Here is a 21,967-nt window from a genome sequence, read left to right on the forward strand (position 1 = left end):
CTCTGCAGGAACTGCAACCACATGCTGAAGGAGATCCCTCAAAAGACAAGGGGAACTGTGAGGAATGTGGGAAACATCACATGCCTAAGACAAGCAAAATCTGGCTGGAATTTAATCAGGGCCTACGATAACACTGCCACTTCAGTAACCCTGTCTCAGGTCAAACGTACGGTCCTCCATTGCAGGCAACCAGATTTCACAATCCTTTTGTAAATTGATTAAACTTTGTTTTAAAGCCAGTTGTGGTTATTGCCCTGCTAATTTCCTTTTTTTACTATGGCCAGTGAAGATCATCTGATTTTTGTGAGAGATCAATAGAAAGCTTAAGGGGGGAAGCAACCCATGTTGCTCATCAAGATGATGCAGATCAGATTATTTACAGCCTTATCTGAACTGTGACTCACTATGCAAACTTTCAGTGAAGGAAGTGTCAATTATGTCAACGAGATAGATGAGAGGAAAAAAACCCAAAAAACCCCAACCCAAAACCACAAAAAAAAAAGAGGGTCTGGACAGCAGCCTCAGTTTTGTATAACATGAGCTCACAAAATTTTTTTAATAAGCAAGTTTGCCTTTCCAAGTGCATGCATGCCTTCTCACCTCCTCCGCTTTTCTCCCACATATCCCAAACCCAAACTCAGGCCTCTTAACCGAAGTAGGTCTTTACCTCTTCCCCCACCCCCTCCTCATCTCCTGGGCCCCCTACCTCCATTATCCATCACCCCTATTCTCACCCAGGACCCCAGGTCCTGGTAGCGCTTTGAGCGCTGCTGGAAGCGTCAGAGTAGGCACTTCACTGTGACGTGCATCTTGTCTCACGGAGAGCCAGCTCAGGAGGAGCTGGCTGTAAGGCAGCAGCAGCAGGAGCCAGGCTGCTCCAGGAGAGGAGAGCCAGCGGCCAAGGGGGGTGGCTGCAGGGCAGACACCTTGCCTCCCCTACGGTGAGGTGTGCTGCGATCCCTGGTTTGGCGTAGGTGGAGTAGCTGCAACCAGTAATAAGGATCTCTGAATTTTTTCAGAAGTCCCACCTACCAGTAGATGCATTTTGGGTACGGAATTCCAGTTGGTCTCTTCTTCTGTTCCTTTCTTTCTTTGTTTATGAGTATGAACACATCTATTTGCATAAATGGAATGTAGTGACTCTTTGTAAGGGTTTTACTGCATTTAGTAGATAACATTATTCAGATTGAGAGGATATAGAGGGGTATGGCCCTTTGTTACGGTTTGAGGAACCCACAGCAATTATTCCTCCTTTCCCCCCCAGGAAGGGGAAGCGGGAAAAAACAAGGAAACCTGAGGGTTGAAATATAAACAGATTTAATACAATAAGACTAAATAATTAACAGTAGTAATACTAAAGAAGCTGTATTGATCCCAATACCAATATAAAATACACAAGGATTAGACTCAGCCAATTATATCAGCAGGAAGCTGTGCACTCCCAGCAGCGGACAGCAAATGTCGGACGCTGCGAGCACTACGGCTTTGGGAGGAAGGGAAGGGCTCAGGGATCTGGCACTGGGGCAAGAGTTCTCAGGATCCCAGGGAGAGGGAGAACTCCTCAGCAAACTTCCTTATTTATATTGACTGTGACATTCACGGCATGAAATAATCCTTGGGTCAAGTGCCTGGGTCTTGCTTCTCCTCATCCCTGCACCTGGCTAGCTCAAAAACACCGAAACCTTGAAACCCGCACACCATACCTGGCTATAAAGTAAATATTATCCCAAATTCAGACACTAGCATCTTCTAAAAATGCAGTTTTCCCAAGCATCAGAAGAGAACTTACTGAAAGAGAAATTCATCCAGTGTCACTCAAATCAGGACACCCTTTTATTTTGAAAGATTGCTACCTATCGCCATTTTTGTGATGGTTGGGGGGCCGTGTGTTTTGAACCTCTACATGAGCTTGGAGCAAGCCGCTGCTCCCACTGGGTGCTTCTTACCCTTCAGCACCCAAACAACGTTACGTTAAATTAAAAATAAATAAATAAATAAAAGGCAGCAAAAAATAAACCCGAAAGAACAGCCCTGCCACGCTCTCCTCAAGGCCCGCCCTGAGGTGACGGTTAAGCCCCGAGGTGGCGGCACCGGCATGCGGGCGGCCGTTAGCTGTAACCATTATCCTCCCCTTGCCGCCAAAAGGCGGGGGCGGGCGCGTGCCCGGCCCCGCCCCGCGGGAGGGAGGGGGTCGCCCCCTCATCGGGACGGGCACCGGCGCCGACGCGGCGTGGCGGGAGAGGTTGAGGTTCGGCGAGGCTCGGGAGACCGCCATGGCGCAGCGCAGGGGCTGCCGCAGCTCCTACTATTTCTTCGCGCGCGAACAGCTGCCCGAGCTGCAGCGGCGCGGGCTGCCCGTCAACCGCGTGGTCGACGCCATCCCCTACTGCTCCCAGGCCTGGGCGGTGAGGGGAAGGGCCCTCTCCTGCCCGACGCCCCTCCGGCCTCCTGCGGGGCGGGGAGCGGCCTCGGGTTAACGCAGTTTAATGGTGGGGAGGGCAGGGGGGAAGCCCGCGCCGCGGTCCGGCTCCAGCCGCAGTGTGCTGGGGCTGTGGCCTTCGTAGCAGCTCCCCTGCCTCTTGCTGGTGGGGAACCGGCGCCCGTGGGGTGGATCTGTGTGGGTGCCCTTGTGCGGGTTGCGTGGGGAGCAAAATGTCTGCATGACCTTTCTTGTTGGGTAAACTGGCTGGTGGCTGAGCTGCCATACATTTAGCAGTTCAAGTGGGCATCCTGCGTGGCCTCAGCTGTCTCTAGCTAAGAAGCACAAGCTATGCCGTCCTCCCCTCAGCTGCAGGGGGGCAGCTCTGGCTTGTGTGCAATGAGTAGTGGCGTACCCAGCTGGCAAGAGTAGTTTCAAGAGACTTTGTGTTCATGGTGGGACAGTGCTAGTTTGCCCTTGTCCAAAGGTACTTCAAAAGAACATGCTCTCTAGATGTTTTGACTCAAAGCTTATGGCTTTGTTAGGGAGAAAGCTGCTGGAAATGTTTGAGCCAATGCTAGCAGTTGGCAGCTTTTGCTAAGCGTTGATAATGTTCTTTGGACATGCACAATTAATTAACCCAGAATTTGTTGGGTTGTGGGACTACTAGAAGGAAGCAGTAAAAACTTTAACAATTTGCTTTCCTTCAAGTCGCTGACTCAAGAAGAAAAGATGATATATACAGAGAAGGCTCATAAGTGGAATAAAAAGAAATGCTCTCAGAAGACAGTGAAAGAGGTAAATGCTGAGAAAGGAACACCCTTCAGTGTAACTAAATAAGAGGCGGGGGTAAGTGGTTTTGGGCTTTGGTCAGATATAATGCTATGGAAGATCACCTGCACTCTGTAGCCTGCAAACTCTGGAGGTTATGGCTGCTGTGGTAGTCCATACCATTACGAAGGTTAAGCAGAAAATTGTTCTGACTTATATTGAAGGTGAGAACACTATACCATTTTAAACCAGCACAACTTGTTCCTTTGGGCTTTTTTACCAAGCAAAATGTAGTTCTCTAAAAATTTATTTTTCAGTGACTGACTTACAATGATTTTCTTATTGATAATACTGTAAATTGGTATGACGTCTGGTCATAGGTTCATGTTGCTTTTGCTTCAGGGATGTCTTCAATTTAGGTAGTTCTTGTCTGATGGCCTGAAACCACATCTTATATGCAGCTGATTTGTCTTTTTCGAATGTCTGTGTGGTAGACCAGGTCAAAGAAACATTGCAACCTATGCACAAAAAGAATGATTATACCTTGCCATTATTTTTAGATTGGTTTGATTGTGGAGAGAGTAGTAGTGCTATAGTGGAGGACAAAACACCACAATATAGAAGTAAGCGGTTACGTTAAGCTGAATGTTGTTATGGTCAGGAATAGTGCTAACAGGATCCCTTCTATTTACTGTCTTGAAAAAGTGTGTGTGTGTCCCCTTTGGTTTTAGGTTGGGTTTTTTTTTTCCCCCCCCTCCTCTGTTTGCCTCTCCCAGCAATTCACTGAAGAATAGTTTGCTTCAAAGTTTGAATTATGTGAGGTGTCAGAAAACTTATTTTATTCCAGTCTTGGTTGACAGTGTAAAAACTTGTGTTTCAAAGCAAAGTGCCTTATTGAGTAAAATGGATAATATTGCATTTACTTTTTCATCCCATATTACTAGATACTGACTATGAACTACGAATTACTGGTGAGGGTAAATTTTGGGACTTTAAAACACACAATGCTAAAGAGAATGACAGGGTGATCGTATTTAGGAGTAACTAATAAATCTGAATTGGTTAATTTAGTCAATCTAGACTAGTAGGGAGGTGTTAGGCACTGCTTTCTGATTTTGGGGGTCTGCCTGTATGGAAAAGAGCTGTTTAAAACATGGTTATCATTGTGTTATTTGGCAGGCTAGGGGTATGTAATTAATGAAGCTTCACTGTTACATATAAGGGAGAGCTGCATGAAATGACAATTAAGTCATAAATGAAGGCTTCTGTATTTCATTCCACAACCAGTAGCGTTTTAGAAAGGTGTAATCAGGGAAAGGAATAATTGCTTTACCAAAATAATGAGCATCATCCTTATTGCCTGTCAGTGGAAACAAGGAAGTGTGTACGTACAAGATTATATATGTGATCTCAATTTACTAATCACACCCCTGTGCACAGATAACCACAGTTATTTTCTGTAGTGAAAGGTCTTGGTCATCTTCTGGAGATGACCCAAGCTTACTTGGATGGGACTAATTCCTCATTTTATTTTAAATAGTTCAAACTGATAATCAATGAACTTTGGCTTAGATGGTCATCTGGAATTAGTGTACCTAGGTGTCGATGTTATTCCCAATTTGGGTCTTGAATGATTGAATTCTGGCAGCCTACCAAATTTTTCTTCCTGTTCCCTTAAAAGCTTATTGTTCGTGCATGGATTTGCAGTGTTTAATGGGCATACGCACCCCTCTTGCTCTGGTTCTGATGACATGAGGCTTTATCAGCTTTTCATCAGTTCCATTACCAGTCCAAGACAACTAATGCGTGTGCCAAACTTTTTCATAAAGTTTATGGAAAAAAAAATTGAAATTCTGATTTGAAAATTTCTTGCCTGTGCAAGTGGTTGAACTTAACAAAGTAATGTTTTGGGGTTTTTTTTCAGTTTTGTTTTTTAAATTACATTTTGTAAATTTAGCTGTAGCTCTTTCCAGTTGCAGTGAGTTGACCAAGGTACTAAGATACCTGTCTCTTTTTGTTGGAAGAGAAATCTTGCCTTCCCAGTCTGCAGGTACGTAGGCACCTGTGTATAACCTGCAGACTTGTTCCACCTTACTATACTTGTCAGTGGACGTCATATGTTCCTCCAATAGAAGGAGATGAAGAACTTTATTGGGGGCTAGTAGTAGACTCTTGATATTTATTTTTTTAAACTTTTTCATCTTTTCCAGACATGTAATCTGGCTCATCCAGTTCCTGCTTCTCTGACCGAAAAGATGCCCAGTGTTACTTCTCTTCCAGATGCCTCTGCAATGTCCTGGGAGAATGATCAGGGTATAGTAATCTTAAAGCAGTTGATCCCGATAGATAAAAGCTTGCCCTTTATAGGTATTCTCAGTGGTACCTATGCAAAGGCTGTTTACATTTTGCTAATAGCCATCTGTGTCAGCTGTTTCTTTGTTTTAAACTAATGGTCTGCTGCTGTAAAAAGATCTTTTGTAGTATAGAGGGAAGTCAGTGCAAATGTCCCTTGCCCCCAGCCCCCGAAATAATTCTGTCCTCTGTTTTTTAGCTTGATGGGAGTATAGGCACTAGTAGTTTCTTTACAGTTATTTCAAGGGTTTTAAGAAAAAAATAACTCTTCAACTCCCACATTTATGATTTACAAGGCAAATTTTAAAGGATGAAGAGTTGTTAGATATCAAAGTTCAAAATTTGTGTGGTAGAATTGTTAAATAAAATGATGACTTGGCCTCTTCGGGAGAATAAAAGAGGGGATATGTACTTTGTCAGTGCTTTTTATAACATCTTGGCTTGCTTCCTTATTGAAAGAACTCTTGAAAAAGAAACCTTTCTTATCTGTAGCCTTCTTCAAATGGATGTTTTGATTAGAATTGAGTAATGAACACATCTGTAATCTTTTTCCCCATGAATATTACATTATTCTGAAAAATGATAAATGGTAGTGCTTACAAGATAAGTCAAGCAACCAGTTAATATAAGCAGCATCTGCTGCGTGGTTAAGTTTCAGCTCAAGCCTTTTACCTAACAAGTCTCTTGAACTATTTTCCTGTTGTCGTGGTTATAGAGGGGCAGGAAAGAGTAGCTCCATAAAAAGCGTAATACCTGTTAGTGTCCTCCCTGCCAGAGATCATGCTCCCCTGTCATTGTGGTGCAAATTTGATCGTGGTGGCTTGAACTGACACAACTGGTCTTTAAGCTGAATGAGAGGGATAATGACAAGGAATAACTGAGATGCATTTTATGATGCTGCTCCTTAATATTTCTCAGTAAAAGTCCTGTATGGTTTCTTGTAGCTATATCCATTTTTTCATAAGGAAAGGAGTTCAGACTAGGGCAGGAGAGGTATCTTTCCTATAATCCAGCATCTTGTAGACTTTAAGACCCATGTAAGAGATCACCAGCATTCAGGCTTAGGACAGCTGGTCTTAAATGCCATAAAGTCTGGCATACAGCATCATTTCTGTGTAACAACTTATACATCTTTACTATTTAGTATAACAAGTAGGATTTTTTGATGAGGGGCAGAACTTAAGGGTAAGGATTAAATAGTTATCTTACGCTTCATTGAGAACATTGACATTCATAAAGAGATGGATTAATGTGTATTGTGAAATATTTTTCATAGTGGGATACTTTTTAAATTAGTAAACAATGAATTTATTCCTTAACATTTGCCCTGGGTATTCTTCCCACCTTCTTTGGGAGCTCATTTAGCAGAGGAGAAGCAGAATTTTAATTAGCAGACTTCTTATCTCCTCTTACCCCAGAAGATTATTACCAGCTCGTTTAACTTGTGTGAGTTACTGAATTGAGCTTGTGAGGCTGTTTTGTGGTTACTGATTTTTTTCTTACCTTATCTTCTTAAACGGTGAAGAGACTGATCATAAAAAGGAATAATAGTTCCTGTTGGATTCCAGGCCTCTTAACATTCCTGTGGGTTTGGGATCTGATTTTTTTTTAAATTGCTTTTATTTTTACTGTTTTTTTGTCCTCATCTCTACACACAGTAGCATCTATGGAAGGTGTACCAGGACTACCAATATGCTCGACTCTTGCATATGTATTATTTACCTTGTCATCTCAGATACAGAGAAAGATCTGTGTGTTTTATGTGCTCATTACCCTACTTTACTTTACTCACTCGTGATAAAGCACAGAAAAACTTTCACTGGATGAGGTGAGGTCAGGATGGCTTGCTGTAACCTCTGGTGGCACTTCTGAAAATGTGTTGGTTTGTTTTTTCTTTCAGCTGTGATTGCAGACATCTTCTACTTCCTGAACATTTACAGCCATGGCAAGTTGCCATCCCACTGTGAGCAGCGCTTCCTTCCTTGTGAGATTGGGTGCGTCAGGTACTCCCTACGGGATGGCATAATGGCTGATTTCCATCACTTCATAGATCCAGGTGAGTTCCAAGAAAGGAAGACAAGAAATATTTAATCTTGCTTTGGGGTGAGGGGGAAGCTTTCTAGTGTCACTTACTGCTACCCAGGTTAGATTTCTGGTATTAACATAGGTTTATTTCTTTAACTACAAGTGGTTAGATGTCCTAAAATATCATAGTGGTGCTGATTGTTTCTGAGGAGATGGACTTAAACATCAGAATTGCATGAAGCTTCAAAGAGGGTAGAACAAATCCAGGAGGACCTTCAGATGTCTGTGCTTTATATTTCATGCCAATGAATGTTTGTCTTGATTGGACTTAAACATGCATGCTATGGAATACACTTTGTTTTTTAAAATGCATATAACTGAAAATAACTTTTTCAAAAATAGTTGTGGCACTCGTATAAGGCCACAAGGGAAGATGGAGCTTGGTGTGTAGTTGAGAGTTAAGGATCTGTCATTGTGGGTGCTGGATGGTGATTGTTTTTCTCCCATCTCCCCTGCTTTTCTGCAGAACTACCACCACGTGGTTTTCGGTACCACTGCCAGGCTGCTAGTGAGTATGAATGGAGGAAAAGAATGGTATGCAAAGGTGTACAATTTTAGACTCAGCTTATCTGATCTGTATCAAATTGTTTTGTAAGTCTACAGTTTCTCCTTTGAATTTGTCAAGCTTTGAAGAGAAAGGAGTGACAGAGCAGCTTGTCACAGTTACCTTTTATGTTTCTTGTACCCGCAAATGGCAGCGCACTTCACCCGAAATGGTTTTGGCAATGGCAAAATTACTCGTATTCTGTCTTCCTATTTTTATTCAATAATCACTGCAGTATGTTGTTCTTAAATGGGACAACTTTGTATGCTTTAAATGCTTTTCAAACCCATCTGAGCAGAGTGTCCTTCCCTTGATAGTCCTTGTGTATGTCTTCAACATGAAGTGCTAATTCATAATAGGATAACTCAAAGATACTAGTTTGTATTTAAAAGTTGTAAGTGTTTTGCAGCTTTACATATATCAACAAAGTTAAAGTATTTTTACTGTTGTTGTGTCTGGCTTGGCCTGCCTTGTTTCCCTTGTGACTCTTTAGTATTTATAGATTGCAGTTTGTTTGTATTAGGCCACTTCCTCCCCTTGTGTACACAGGGAACAAAGTTGGCCCTGTTTTCCTATGTCAAATACTTAGATAATGGCCTTTTAAAAGGGGTAAACATGTGGGTGTGTTTGCTCACAGGCCAGACCCACCAGTCTTCTGCTGACAGAAGCGATGTTTTGGTAGCTAAATCACCTACGCTGCCTGTAGAGAAGAGGAGGTGTGTGTGTTTGTGTGTGTACATATATGTATATAAAAAAATACAAGGGAGGGGGGAACTGTATCATTTAAGGAAACAGGACTTCTCATAACTTGGGTGTTGTTTTTTCTGCCCCCATCCCTTATTAGGTGATGCCACTCATAAGATCCCTATATCTGGATCTCATCTGTCACGTACTTGTTATGCAGTTGTCTTACAGGAACTTCTTGAGTTTGTCCAGCCAGCCCGAGGTGTTCGGCCTTACTTTTACTGCAGGGTATGATCAAGGTGTCAAAGTAAGATGCTCTAAATCAAAACCTTTAATTTCACTTCTGGTGGATGACTAAGGAGAGCTAAAACCTAATCAGTGTGCAAATGAATGGTAAAGACAGTCTTTTCCAAAGTATCCCAGTCACATGCAGGAAGAAATGGCCTCTAGAAGCTAACCTTTTTATAAGGCAGAAACCTAATTACCTAATTTTCTGCCTTTTTTTTTTTTTTATTTTCAGCCTGCCCTTCTGGCTGTGGTCTGCTGATGAACATTTCGCTTGGTCTTTGACGTTGTTTTGACTTAGGTTAAGGGCTTTTAAGATTGACTTAAATTGATTGTGCTGAATAATAGTCTCACAATGCTGCTTTTCTAAGGGATGTTTTTATGACTTTCCCCATAAGAATACTGCAGATCTTAATTTTTGCTCAAGTTTCATTTGCCAATGAGCTAAACAAAATGTTAGAATTCAGAGGCATTTAAGCTTCATGACAGCTATATTATATTTTGATTCAATTGGAGCCTAATGTTAGTCCTTAAAAAGGCGGGGAGGGTCAAGATCTTGGGCTCCATCCATAACTGCAGGGCTCTGAAGAAATATCCATGGAGATATCTATAGTATGGGTTAACCTTTAACCTGTCCCCAAACATTAGTCCAAAATTTCTCCTGGGGTTTAGTTGGAAAGTCCCCATGGCATTTGCTTCTTCAGGATAATTTTCAGGAAGAGTATACAATCAGTCCCACAAACATTGAATTTTGTTTTGGAGGTGACTTTTTCAGATGTAGTCAGAAGTCTTGCAGATGTTAGAACTATATGCTGTACTTCTTCAATGTGACTGAAGTTTTCTTTCCTCTAGTCTAATGACAGATTCCGAATTAACTGGTGCCTCAATCGAATGGCTAGCATAACAGGTGGGAAATGCATCACTTTTGCCCCCTGGGCCCCTGCCCCCCCCCCCCCCCCCCCCCCCCCCAAAAAAAAAAAAAAAAGCGTTATGTAATCATGAACAACTGTATTTTTTTTGAAAGTCTTCAGGTCTTAAAGCTTTCATAAAAGCTGGTGCTGATAGCTGGAACTACTGTGCATGCTTTTCCCTCTTCTTTTCCTCCCCAGCAGTGACAGGAAAACAACAGCATGATCAGCTAACTGGTTAATGAGCACATCCATAGAACAGCACACACTGTTTCTTGCTCAGCCAGTTAAAGGAGCACTAGAGGCAGTGAGATTACTATGAAGGCGAGTGTATGGTAACACATGGGAACACTAACAGTTTCTGATGGCCTGCAAGTAGGGTACATAATTACTGAGGTAGAGAAAATGATGAAAATATAGGATGACCCACTTTGCTAGGAAGCCAGGTTTTACTAAAACCACTGGTGGAATAACTTGTTAAGGTTTACAAGAGCTTTGATGCTCTGGTAAGAAGCTGGGCAACGAACAGGGACTTGACTGAAAAGTGAGCTGAGCAGAATATTCACTGATTGTTTTGTCCTCCTGACTTGGATTTTCTCTGAGCTATAGGCATTGAGAGCCATCTGGAGCTTCTTGCTGTAGAAGACCTGGTACTAGAAATGTACCGGAAGAAATACCAAAAGGAGCCATCCAAGACTTGGTTGTGTAGAGAGCTGGATGCTGTCCTGTGGGATTTCTCCAGTAATACTAGGTATATTGTATTCTTTGTGGAAATGTGTATTAGCCTGATGTGTCTTGGTGCCCTACGTACAGTTTATATGCTGCTAGGCTAGAACATTCTGCAAGCCTTCTAATCTGAAATGTTTCTTGTCACGTTGTGAGTACAACTGGAAATGAAAAACACTTTCCCAAAAGAAGTGTAAAGATAGATGGCTTTTAAATGCTGAGGCCTAATTTAAAGGAGGGGGTAAAAAATGGGAATAAAATATATTGTGGTATTTAACTGGAAATCTTAGAAGTGATAAGATTCAGACTCTTGGAAGTGTAATTTGAATGGGACCTGGCTGTTGCTATACATCAAATGCTTCATGCTGCCACTGGAACAAGGGATGAGGTATGTTTGCCAGTGGTGTAAATCAAGTTCTCCAGCATAAGTGTTAAGCTAGATCCTATCCTTTTTCTTCCAGAATGAATGTTCTTTATAATGCATCTGGAATCCTATTTACTTTGTAGGATTTTTCTTTTTTTTTTTCCTTTTTTTTCCCCCCCCTATGAGTCTTGAACAGTAAAGCTTTTCCTGCTTTCAGATTCTGTGTTTGTACAAAGAAGTGGTATGTAGCTTGTGCTGTTGCAGGGGAATATTTAGTGATGATGCAGTTAACTGAGAAATTAACTTTTCCTCTGCTATTGTTTTAAGAATCAATAATTTTAGTAGATTTAAGTAGTTTTAAGAATCTTAAATTTTAGTAGATTTTTTTTTGTATATATAAAAAAAAGACTATTCTTGTAAGTCTGCTTACAGTATAGATTTTAAGATCTGTTGGGATAATCGATGTCACTTTATCTTTCTATAGTCAGGTGGTTTCCCATTTCCATGAGTATCTTCACACTAGAGTGAGACCTTAACAAGAATGGAAAAAATTTACTTTAAAACATGCACTTGGAGTGGAAAGTGGGGATGCTTATACTAAGAGGAACTATTTCATATTAATGGGAAACTCCAAGTTGTTACCTTTAAATTCCCTTCCCCCAACCTCAGCACGAAGCAGGTTGCCTGTTAAGCATGCCTTTTAACTCTGTATAAGCCATTTGGAGCTTAGTTATTGCATGCTGGTCCTCGGTAAAATTTTAAAGGTACTGTATGGTCACTGAGACAAAAGGATAACATCTTTAATGTTAGTTCCTGTTCCTTCTGACTGGACCAGCTATTCATGTTGATTAAAGATGTAGATGCTTCTGAAATAAGCATGAACTTCACTTCATGTAGGTGCAAGTGGCATGAAGAGAATGATATACTCTGCTGCGCTTTGGCGTCCTGTAAGAAGATTGCGTGAGTATTGCTATGGAGTTATCTCCAGTGTGATGACTCCTTATTTTGTTATAGACACACGTTTTTGGCGCTGGCTCCTGTGACTGCCCGGAGCGCTGTGGTTCTAGATCTTGAGTTTTTTCGTTCTATGTGTAACTTTCATTGTTATTTATATGGCTTAGCAGTATGCTATAAGTCTTAGCACTTAGATATAATGTAATTTCTGTGATGGTAATGTCTCTCACTCTGTAGTGAGCCTTTCACTACCTCCACTTACTATCGGAAAGCTGAGAGAAGTGTTAATTACGGTAGAATTAACTGTTTTTCTTCAGAGGTTTTATATACCTGTATTTGGTGAGAAATTCTCCGTATATTCTAATATATGTCTATTTTGGAAATTTTTATGCTGCCTTACATATAATGTGGATACATAAGGTTCTGTAATCTTTTTTTGGGGGGGGGGGGTGAAAGTAAATAGTTGTGAAATAAGGAAATACCTTTTAAGATCTCAGTTAGGAGTAGTGGCACTTTGAGAGATAATAGTGAATAGTATTTCATTTAAAAAGCTCTTGTTATGTACTGCTGCACCTTGCAAGGAATTGCTTTTCACACTTCTAAGTGGCTGCATTTGATAGTGTGGGGAAGCAGTTGTTTTAATTTCATGTGTAGTTGTAGAATAGGCTGGTGGTCTTGGAAGGATGCAGGGATAACTATTTAGCTGCTCTGATAATGTGCCCCTGCCCTCTGTCATCTGCTCTGTGCATCTCAGTCAGTAATTGCTTTTGTTTGCCAGTTGAAGAACTAAAAATGCTGTGCTTCTGTACATGAGTGTTACAGCCCTCTTAGCAAAACTTGTCATGTTTTCTTTTTTTCTCGGTCAAGTTATTGCATCAGTAAATCTTTGGCTAGTGTTTATGGAGTTTCACTGACAGCAGCTCACCTACCTCTTCAAGATTCTGATCATGGTGAAAGCACAAATACCAAGATGGTGATACTGGATACTGCACGTTTTCAGGTCAGATTCTTTAAACTGGTGTCCTGTCTTACTTAGAGTTAACTCAAGTGTTCAAACTTGCCAATTTCAGGTTAGCTGGTTTCTCTTTGGATGCTGTCTTTTGTGACACACATTGGGCAGACCCAGTGAGAGAAAAATAATCACTAGCTGGGTCATTTCTTGTAATTTTTGATCATAATTTGTAGGTTTCACAGATAGCTGTATATACTACATTTTAGAAGACACAATGTTGTTTCGAATGTTTGTTTCTTCATACAGAAAATGAAGGCTGAGGGTTCTGGATGTGACAGGCGTTTTGCTTCTCCAAGTCAGGATCAAGAGTTTCTCCCTTCTAATTGTGAGTTTGAAACTTGTAAGGGGAAAGAGATATTTAAACTTAATCCAATTGCTGCTTTTTCAAATTTCGGGGCTTAGATATTGCCTGCCAGTGGCATAAGGCTTAAACAGCTCTGCATGAGCTGTGCTTATTCCTGCATATGGATGTCACTGAATTTCTGAAGGTGTAAACATAAAGAGTTGCTCTTCTCTTACTGGACACAATCTTATGGTCAAAAAGGTCTCTCAAAATTTAGGTTTTCTTATAAATGTCACACTCTGATTTATACACCCTTATTTTTCTGCCACATGAAGTCTCTTCTCATATGTTTAGGTGCTTTGAGGCAGGGCTGTGTTTAAAATACTCTCCTTGCTCTTAAGTCATTATATGTGCAGACTCAGCTGGTACTTGTTGCAAGTATTCTGTTAACTCATTTTATAAATACTGCTCATTTAAAATCTTTTTGGAGACAAAATTTTAGTAGAAGGCATATGAGCTCAGTTCATCTGGGCAGTTCGTGGCTAATCTTCAGAAGAACAGAATCAAGTTTGCAAGACAAGTAGCTGTAAGAGTTCTGAGCTTGCAGCTTATTTCCTTGCATATAAAAGACACACTGAATTAAATTCCAAAGCGGTTCCAGCTCTGAATCATGAGATCCTACGGTCTTGGTGTTTATAGAAGACACAACCCCTGTCTCTGACTTTTTGTATTAAAGCTATTGGATAGGTTCAGCTCCACAGCATATGAAGATCCATTAATTTATGCAAGCTTTAAAGGCTGATTTGATTTGCAAACAATATGTATTTAATTTAATAGGTGATTCTCCACGTGGTGCAAAGACTTCCCTTTATGGAATAAGTACCATGCGAGGAAGAGGAATTACACGATTGCTGAAAAGTGCATCTGATCTATCCAAGTCTTTCAGTAATTGAAAATCTTTTTTACATCCAGGGCAGCTGTAAATTCTGATTTTCCTCGTTTCCCTAAAATAACCAGCAATTTCTCCAGACTGCAGTTTTTCATCTCGTGTGCAACGCTTGACAATTCAAGTTCTTGTTAGAATGATAAAACTATTGACTGGATTTAAAGTAGACAGAAAATCTTATTTATTATCTACAGGAAGACTTATTTTGAAGAGACCTGACAGTTGCATCCTCTCTTTAAAAATACATGCCATAGTAGTTCTGTTCCTTAATGGAAGGAGTGCGAATTCAAGATCGATTAGCCAATATCATTGGATTAGAAGAATTCTTTAGTGGACAATATGACTTTAAACAAGTGCTTTATTTCTTCTTTAATAACCTCCTTCCCTTCTGCATGTGGAAGATAGAATTTCAGTGTATAACAGTCTGTTTCCAAAAAATGATGGGAGGGAGGAGCATCAAAGGTATGAAGGGGTGCACTGGGGAATTAAAGGTATAACAGTCTCAAAGGTTTGCTATAATCCATCAGTTCTAGCCTTGAACAATTTGAGTGGTCATTCAAGGCGAAAAAGCAGAGTTTCTGTGAAATGTCTTGGAAGAAAAGCAGTGGCAAATTTATCCACGTATTGATGTTCTTTTAGAGGCACAGTCTATGTACATCAGGAACAAGTACAACAGATTTTTTCTTTGTTTTCCTTTGCATCATTTTTCTGTTTAAAAAAAAAAAAAAGCACGTTTCTCAAACCTACAGACTGAAGAGGAGTGTAGGTGTTATGGGGCTTTTTGAAAGGAATATAAAATTCAAAATGATATTAATCTGCAGATATAATTTCATAAGTTTAGTCAGGCTGGGTAGATAGCAGTCGTAATTATTTGAGGGCACATAAAAACTGGGAGACTGTCTGATGTATGACTAGGAAGTTAGATGTTTCGTTTTATGGAGGTACAAGTCTTGGACTAGTCCCCAAAAAGTTGTCTGGGCCTCATCCTTAGTCTGTGTGTCTCTAGGCAACTGATTTTCAAAAATAAGAGCTTATTTTGTTTGAGTTGTTTCTACATTTTGTTCCAACAGAGGTCTGGTTGTGAAATACTATTTCCATAGCAACTAACTGTGAGGAGATATTTATTTTATTCCTTGTAGGAACTGGAACTCAAAATTAGGTGGCTCATTCTTTTGGATAATAGGAAAAAAACCAAACACAACCAAACCCAAAACCCAACCAAAATAAGAGATCAGCACATTTATGAATAAACTCGAACGTGCTGATCAGTATGTCAAATAAGGCCAATTGCTGGTTTGGTTGGAAACCTGTTACAGTTGCTAAAAGGCCATTTGAGGCCCTTGTTCTGGTATTGCAGGATCGCTGGATCATTTTGACACCTCTTACCTAACAGTTTGCCTATATCACTGAATTTTCTTGAATTATTCTGTATTTCCTTCCTTTGAGGCTGCTGTTCTATCTGCTAAATATCACCAGATAAGGGACAATAAATCTCTAAGACTGAGGTTTACTGATGATGCATCTCGGAATGTTGTAACAGAGTAAGAGTGTCTATATAATAGTGGTAAAGGCTTCTTTGCATTGGAATAGAATTGTTAAGAGTTTTAAATTTCTTAACTGACAGCCATTGCTGCACTGACATTTCAAAAAGTAAAGATCTGTAATCTTTGAAATATTTTCAGAGGTCAGTGTTGCAATAAAAGTTTCATGTTTCAGCTCTTACAAAGAGAATTCATTATTATTAAAATATTCATTCAGTATCAGTGTAAGTACACAAACTTAAGAGCATTTGTTACTATGCATAAAGTGTTATATATCTTCAAGACTGAGATAAAGAATCTGAGCAGAAGTGGAGAAATAGAGTTAGAGTTCCATGGCATATCTACACCTTATCACTTGTGACTTAAAATAGTACATAAACTGTAGAAGACCTATATGCTATAGGCAGTAGACTGTTAACTAGAGCGGTAACTGCAATAACCAACAACCTGTGGTGGTTTTTGTAGTTAAAAACTGTAAGATCTATGTAATGAGAATGAGTACACTAACTTGATGTAGCCCTTTAATACTATTATTCTGCATATATTGAGATGGATCCCTAACAGCTGTTGGAGGATGACAGAAAATTCTTTCACTTTGGAGTTCTGCTTCCATAGATGTTTTGCAATGTGAAACTCTCTTTTTATTGAAAAATAAATTCCGCTTAATAAGCACAATACAGTAACGCTCCTCTCCTTTAATGAAAAAGTAAAGATGGTGACTTGCAACCTTGGCACCCTTTTTAAGTGCAAGGAATAGTAGTGGTAAGGCACAAGCAGTGGGTCAAAATAGAAACAAAATTCTCCCCACTTGCATGAAAAAATTCTCAAGGGCAATAAAACCAAGTAAAGGCAGAATGGCTCTTGAGCAGAGTTTGACTGATGCAGCCTGGAAGCTTTAAAAAGGTACTTTCCACATAGTAAAAAGTAACTGTAACTTAATACTCTCTGCATATGAGTGTATAGATACCATACAAATTGAGCTGTCCAAAGAGTTGTTTTTGTAAAGGAGGCTTCTAACAGATTTGATCAGACCTGACTTTCTGTTCTCTGATTAGTGCAGATTACTCAGTCCCATGACAGTAATGGGTAAAAGTCATCCTGGTTTTGCGAACACATTAGAAAGTTAATAGCTTTTTTTGTTCTTATTATACGAGTAAGTAGACAAATTGTTGAATTATGCATTACTACTCTCTACTATTAAAGGTTTTGGCTAGGAGAACAGTTGTCTGAGGGTCATGAAAACACAATGGACTGTGGTGACAACTTTGCTGATTTAGTCTATGACATCAGTATATTAACTGTAATCACATATTCTTTTACATTCTACTCGAAGAGTATATAACTGATACTGAAAAATAAAGCAAGTTCATGTAGAGTAAGCAGCAGTTACTGATTCTATGTAGTAGAAACTATTAATTTGACTGTTATTTGTGAATTTCTGTCTTGTCCACTTTCTCCTTTCAATAAACTGTAAAAACTAGGTATGTGGAAGAAGTTCCTATTTGACCCCTGTCTGCTCCAGCTAAGAATATTCTTATCAGTACCTTGTATTCTGATATAGCAGAAATGTTCTCTTAAATATATACATACATACTGTGGACACAGTAATACCTATTTTTGATGTCTTTAATTTGAAACTTGTTTTGGAAGGCTGATATTACCCATAAAGATCGAGGCAAAGGTGGCGTTCAGTCCCTTGACCTGCTCCTTGTCCTTTATGACCAGGTCCCCCTTCCCATTCAGAGGTCCTTCTCATTGCCCTTCATGCATTTCCCACATTTAGCTTTGGGTGGGCTTTGGCTTTTCTAACCCTGTACTTGCATACTCACATAGCACCTCTGTATTTCTCCCACATCACTTGTCCCTGCTGCTACCTCCTTATGTTTCCTTTTTATGTCTGAATTTTGTCAGGAGTTTTTTGATCAACCTCTGCTTGTTCTCCTGTTCATCTTGGAGGAGGTGATACTTGAAAAATCAGTAAACTCGCCTGGACCTCTCTTCTCTTCAGGACCACATGCTGCAGGATTGTTCCAAGCAGATTTCTGAACAGGCCACAGACACCTCTCCTGATGTCCAGGGTTGTGATCCTGCTCTTTGCTTTTTTTCTACTTCTTAGGATCCCAAACTACACTATTTCATGGTTACTGAAGCTAAGTTTGCCCCCAGCCTTCGCATCCCTGACCAGCTCTTTCTTGTTTGTAAGTATGAGGTCCAGCAGAGAATGCCTCCCCTCCTTGGCTCCTCACTCATTTGTATTGGGAGTGTCAGGTTTCTTCCAGTTGTCTGAAGAAGGCCTTGTGTACTTCCTTCTGGTAAGGATGTCTACAGCAGGCATCCACTGGAATGTCACCTGTGCCGTGAGCTCCTGACTGGCTCATTGTTCATGCCCAAGCAGAGTTCTGTGCATTCCAGCTGCTCTCACATAAACTCAACTCTCCCTTCTCACCTCCCTTCTCACTGGACAGTAAGTGATGTTGTGGGAAGGGAAGCCTAGGAATTTCTTTCTTCCTGGGGCCTGTAGACTCAACACTTGTGCCAGTTTCGGGGTCTGCATTATAACTAGTTAAGTTATCAGAGAATGTTTGCTGTGTCTAAAGTAAGATTAATCTTTATTACATCTTTAGCAGTATGTCAGTCAGCAAAATCTTAAAAGATAGAAGGAAGGCAGTAATTTGGTGGGGATTTTCTGGGTGGAGGGTCTGTGGAATATTAGGTGTTGGATTTTGCTGTTCAGGTGCGTGTCAAACTGGAGGAAGCAGTGCTGTGATCCTTGATCAAATGGCACAGCTGATATTTGTTCCGCTGTGTGTGCTCATTGCCAGCTACCTAGAGTGAGGTCCATGCTGAGTCATACCCAAATAGAAAACTTGCTTCCATTTCTGGGACTCTAGGTCTTGAGCCATCACAACCAAATGACATTGTTCTGATTCTTCCAAATAAAAATCTGTGTTCAGTGAATGAAAACCTCTATTCAAGGAGGCCCTGTCTCGATTTTCTTGCAAAATAGCTGTAGTTTTCTGTTCCTGATACCTTTTTAAAAAACCTGCATATAGAAATAGAGAATGACTGTGCTTTTTGACCTGTTAGTTGAATTAAAAAGTGCTAATCAAATTTTCCCCAAAGGTTAAGTGACTGAAGTGTATGTGTGAAACTGAGCTTTTAATTTCTGGTTGATAGATAGAGGTATATGCAACTGACTGCAAAGGCTTTAACAATGCATTTCCAAGTGGCAGAGCAAATGTACTGTAGTGGGGTAGGGGAATAACAAGTTTGTCATCTAATTTCTGCCCTCTTGATGTCTTCTGCAGGATTATCATCCCTCACTTTCACCTGAGAATGAGCTGCCAATTAATTTTTATTGCAATGATTCAGTAAAATGAAGAAATAGGCAAACACTTTTATTAATCTAACCCTGTATTATCTCTGTTCTCTCAGTTTTCCTTGGTTCTGTCTTAGAAGCTCCCACAAGCTTCTCTAATTACCGTTTTCAGATAATTCCCCTCACTCCCTAGTGAACAGGTGAAAGGCAGGAGAGAGAAGTTCCAAATTCCCTTATGTTGGGCTATAATAAATTTAGTATTAGTTCCAATGCATCCAGAATTAATCTTGACAGTTTGCTCATCGTACTGTGAACTTCTTCAGATAGAAGACTGCCTCGGTGTCTTTCCTGGAACAGATGATACAAATAAATAGAAAAGTAGTGCTGTTACTCTAGCAACAAGAATTGTGTGATAATTAACTCTTGTCTGTCTGATCAGTTCTGAATTGTGCACTATACTGAATCCTGTAATAAGCAGTAGCAGTGCTGGCTGTACAGTACTGGAAATACTTCTCAAAATCCTGAGAAGAGTGAGGAAGGCGGTGAGAGCAGACCTTGGGGGTTATGCAGGAAATGGGTAGGGGTGGAATCCCTGGGGGGCAGCTCTGAAGAATAAAGGAGGTCACTAAGAATGGCATCTTCCAAATGCAAGAACAGTCCAGGAATGCAGACAGATTGATCAGGGGACTGTCTTGTCTTTACAGGGGACTCATGGCTGCGCCGTAGTCCTAGTGCTGTGTATGGGAGGTAGAAGCAGGTGTGAGGTACAAAGGAAGAATCTACAAACACTGGCCAGGCATATAACAAATGGTTTTTGGAAAGCCAGAGCTCACCTGGAGTTGATGCTTGCATGGGATCAAGGTCAACAAGAAGAGCTTTTATGACTTCATTAGCGGTAAAAGAGTGAACAAGGAAAAAGTGGTCCTGTTGTTGAACGATGTGATTTAGTAACATGGCTGAAGTAACAGATAAGGCTGAGGTCCTCAGTACCCTCTTTGTTTCAGTCTACTAATAAAGTTTCTGAGATCTCTATATTCAGGAAGAGTTCAGGGAGGAGAACACTAGCAGTGGATGAAGACTGAGTCAGTTGGGAGATCTTGGCCCATACAAGTCCATAGGGCCAGATGGGCTGCATCTGAGGATGCTGAGAGAGCTGCCTGATGCCTTTGCAAGGCTGTTCTCTCACCTTTGAAAGGTCACAGAGAGCATGGAAAGTCCACTGCAACAGAAGGCAAATATTGCACCCATCTGCCAAAAGGACAATCTAGGAAACCATAGACTGCTCAGCTCCACTGTGGAGTCCTCGGGTAAAACTGTGGGAATGAGTCCTCTTGAAATACATTTTTGGGTACATGAAATAGAAGAGGGGGACTGGAAACAGTCAGCATGGATTTCCTACGGCTAAACTATGCTTGACCAGCCTGCATGCTTTCCACGATAGGTTTGTGAATAAAGGGAGAGCAGTAGTTGTTCATTTACCTTGACTTTAGCAAGGCTTTCAATACGGTCTCTCACAGTATGCTTGTATCCCAGGTGGGATGTTACGGTCTAGATGAGTGGACAACCAGATGGGTAAAAATCTGGTCATGTTCTATGTGGAGGCCAGTAACAAGTTGGGGTACTGGAGGAGCCTATATTATGTCCTGTTTAGTGTCTTTAGCAGTGACCTGGAGGAGGTGATGGAGTTTACTCGTGCCTGCAGAAAACATCAAACTGGGGAGACCAGCTGATACACTGGAGGGCAGGACTGCTGTACTTTGGGACCTAAACAGGCTGGATGGGGGGCTAATAGGAACCTTATGAAATGCAGTGAAGTCCTGCACGTAGAAAGAGCTAACCCCTTGCAACTATAGAGCCTGGGCAGGCAGGAGAGCAACTCTGCTGAGAAGAAAGCCCAAAACTAAGAAGGGAACAAAAAACCAAAAGGGAATTTGGGAAGTGAAATAGGAACAAGGGTGTTGATGAGAATGCTTGCCTTGCAGGGTGCGTGGGAGGACTGGGAATCCCGACTCTTTATCTCCTTGCTTTTCCTGCACTGTGGTCATCTGTGTCTCCAGGCAGGTCATTTAACTTTTGTCTCATCACTCTGTCACTCATAAGCACTAGCGATTTACTTGCAACATTCAGTAGACCTTTGAGTTCCTTGGGTGAAAAATGCCAGGGAATAACCCTTAAAAGCGAAGTTACTGACGCAAGGAACAAATAACAAACATCCGTGTTCCCCAGTAAGCCGTATAGTGCATTGCCTTCAGAATGTTATAGGCGAGTAAAAATGTTAATGTGAATGGAAAAAATTAAAGCAGGAAAGTGAAGCAGCAGTGTGCTGGGGAGATGTTTCTCCTCTCTAAACACAAGAGGGAAATGTGGTGTAGTCCTGGTTAATGTAATTGCTTTGAGCAGGACAGGGTGAGCCAGTTTTTCAAATTGCGTGCAAGATTTCTGTCCTGCCTGCTTTTCATTGGGTTGCTAGACTGATGAGGTGGACTTTTTTTGCTTCCTTCACATGCTTCGTTACAGCGTAAATGCCCTGTTGCAGGTTGCTGAGGTAGGGTCAAAAGGAAAACCAGGTAATTTTTAAAATATCCTGTTGGTATGCTTGCCAAAACAAATCTTGCTAAGTAATGATGTATCAAAATCTTGCTGTGGGGGTTGTTCCCCTTGAGGTAATGGCTCTCAGCAGTCCTGCGGATGGGAGAATGGTTTAGTAAGGGCTTAAATCCTTGTGTTCTGGTTCTTCCTGTTCATGCAAAGATAAAGCTTATATGTGCATATTA

At 40.8% G+C, this 21,967-nt stretch overlaps 1 protein-coding gene across 1 annotated transcript; it reads left to right on the top strand.

Moving 5' to 3' along the window:
- Positions 1–2,273: 2,273 nt before the first annotated feature.
- MAEL (maelstrom spermatogenic transposon silencer) lies at positions 2,274–14,860 on the top strand. Its single transcript, XM_054185361.1, has 12 exons — positions 2,274–2,405; positions 3,131–3,217; positions 5,401–5,503; positions 7,443–7,598; positions 8,094–8,135; positions 9,016–9,143; positions 9,993–10,047; positions 10,658–10,799; positions 12,036–12,098; positions 12,960–13,092; positions 13,351–13,429; positions 14,225–14,860. Exons 1-12 carry the CDS (start codon positions 2,274–2,276, stop codon positions 14,338–14,340), a joined length of 1,236 nt encoding a protein of 411 aa, XP_054041336.1. The 3' UTR covers positions 14,341–14,860.
- Positions 14,861–21,967: the final 7,107 nt, after the last annotated feature.

The sequence above is a fragment of the Rissa tridactyla genome, chromosome 1, assembly GCF_028500815.1.
Source record: "Rissa tridactyla isolate bRisTri1 chromosome 1, bRisTri1.patW.cur.20221130, whole genome shotgun sequence".
Taxonomy (NCBI): domain Eukaryota; kingdom Metazoa; phylum Chordata; class Aves; order Charadriiformes; family Laridae; genus Rissa; species Rissa tridactyla.

Excerpts from the sequence above, each read along its gene's own strand:
- MAEL (XM_054185361.1), top strand. The coding sequence starts at position 2,274 with ATGGCGCAGCGCAGGGGCTGCCGCAGCTCCTACTATTTCTTCGCGCGC. Across the intron at positions 10,800-12,035 it reads GATTTCTCCAGTAATACTAG|GTGCAAGTGGCATGAAGAGA; the intron begins GTATATTGTATT and ends CACTTCATGTAG. Across the intron at positions 13,093-13,350 it reads TGGATACTGCACGTTTTCAG|AAAATGAAGGCTGAGGGTTC; the intron begins GTCAGATTCTTT and ends TTCTTCATACAG.